Genomic DNA, 1,551 nt, shown 5'->3' with positions numbered 1-1,551 from the left:
ACAGGTGTACCTAATAAAGTGGCCGGTGAGTGTATATTGATAATGTGGAGCAGGACTCCCCTTTAACAGGAAGACGGTGTGGGAGGGGCATCTGCAGCAACTGATCGGGGCGGGGGAGTTGACATATTATAGCAGAAGACCAAACAAATCAGGGACAAAGTTGTTGAGAAGTACATGTCAGGTTGTTTTATAAAAATATCCGAATCGTTGTTTTCCTGGAGCATCATTAAAATTAATTAAATTTAATTGAAAAGCAGGTGGAACCACAATAAAGCTGCCAAGAGGGGGCGCTGCCCACTAAATCTTGCATTAAATCCAACATACTGGGCAAGGAGGTGTTCATTCTAGCTGTGGGTTTGATTCACTTTTAGTTTTGCTATCAAGGACTTGCTTTGCTTGGTGGACATCATGTTTGAGGCTAATCTAATCTGAATCAAGGGTCTTTGCAAAGGAGAACAGAGGCTCAGGTTTCATGGAGGTCCAGCGATCCCCTTGTTTAGTGTCACTGCACAAAACCTGAACTTTTTTAATCCATTTTACTTTACTTAACCGTCACTGTGGTTAAATTCTTGGCTGAAATTTGATCAAAAATGTCTTTATCATCCTGTGATCGATGTGCTGGATGTTCTGAAAACAGGTGTATCTCAGCTATAACAATGTATCCGCACTGAAGATGCTGGCAGCTAGGAAGAACTGGCGCCTCAGCACAGAGAGAGATAAGGTCTGGGAGTATTTTTGTTGTCGTTTTGAATTTAGATCAACTCATCTGTCCGGTTTCACACCAGGAACTGTTTGATTTACGATCTCTGTTCACAGGTTCGTCTGTACACCCTGGAGCAAAAGTCCATGTTGAGCATCAGGGTGGAAGCAGAGGTGGATGTTCCTGCTAACAGAGCCTTTTGTTTGCTTGCTGAGCTGAGCAACAGAACCAGCTGGGACACGCATTATAAGTAAGTAATACAGCACACACTTTTACAGAGAGACTAGCTGCTTTACCATTACAAATGTGCCCAAAACATTGCTAATGTTGAAAAAAATTAACACAATTTTACAACTGATGTTTTTATTTTTGATAAGACGTGAAACTTAAAGGAGCAGCGAGCAAAATCTCACCACCAGGTGGCAGTAAGCACAGCCTGTAGACCAAAACAAGATGTGTGACAAACGACGGCTCTCTACCTCCCCTCCAGCGGCTCTAACTCTTCCCTTCTGACCCATTGCCTCATCTATGCTCATTTTAGCAAAGGATAAATACAGCTTTATAACTCTGTAATGTTTAAGCATGATGATAGTCTTCATGTAAACATTGTGAGCCTCGGATACGCTCTCTGTTTTTTGTGCTGCTATGCAGCGTTACATTGTCGATTGTTCTTAACGAACATGGAGGGGTGAAGCCCTGAGTGGCAGCATTCTATGGAGGACCAACTCTGCCATATTTAGTAATAAATACAGAAATAAATAAAGGCTCAATAAATAAATAAGCATACAATTAATTGCCACCAAAAACACAATAAACAAATAAATGTAAGTAGAAATTAAATTATACAGTGA

The 1,551-nt window shown here is 41.1% G+C and overlaps 1 protein-coding gene across 1 annotated transcript in view; it reads left to right on the top strand.

Annotated features, from left to right (window-relative positions):
* The window catches only part of LOC107096460 (acyl-coenzyme A thioesterase 11-like), a 21,699-nt gene that overhangs the window by 16,632 nt on the left and 3,516 nt on the right, over positions 1–1,551 (top strand). Inside the window, exons 10-11 of the mRNA XM_015393121.1 lie at positions 638–721; positions 817–950. Coding sequence (XP_015248607.1) covers positions 638–721; positions 817–950 — 218 coding nt within the window. The remainder of the gene's footprint in view (positions 1–637; positions 722–816; positions 951–1,551) is intronic.

This window comes from Cyprinodon variegatus, unplaced genomic scaffold (assembly GCF_000732505.1).
Source record: "Cyprinodon variegatus isolate N-32 unplaced genomic scaffold, C_variegatus-1.0 Scaffold625, whole genome shotgun sequence".
Classification (NCBI taxonomy): Eukaryota; Metazoa; Chordata; class Actinopteri; order Cyprinodontiformes; family Cyprinodontidae; genus Cyprinodon; species Cyprinodon variegatus.
The sequence above is the reverse complement of the archived record's forward strand: the minus strand, read 5'-3'. Positions and strand labels throughout refer to the sequence as shown.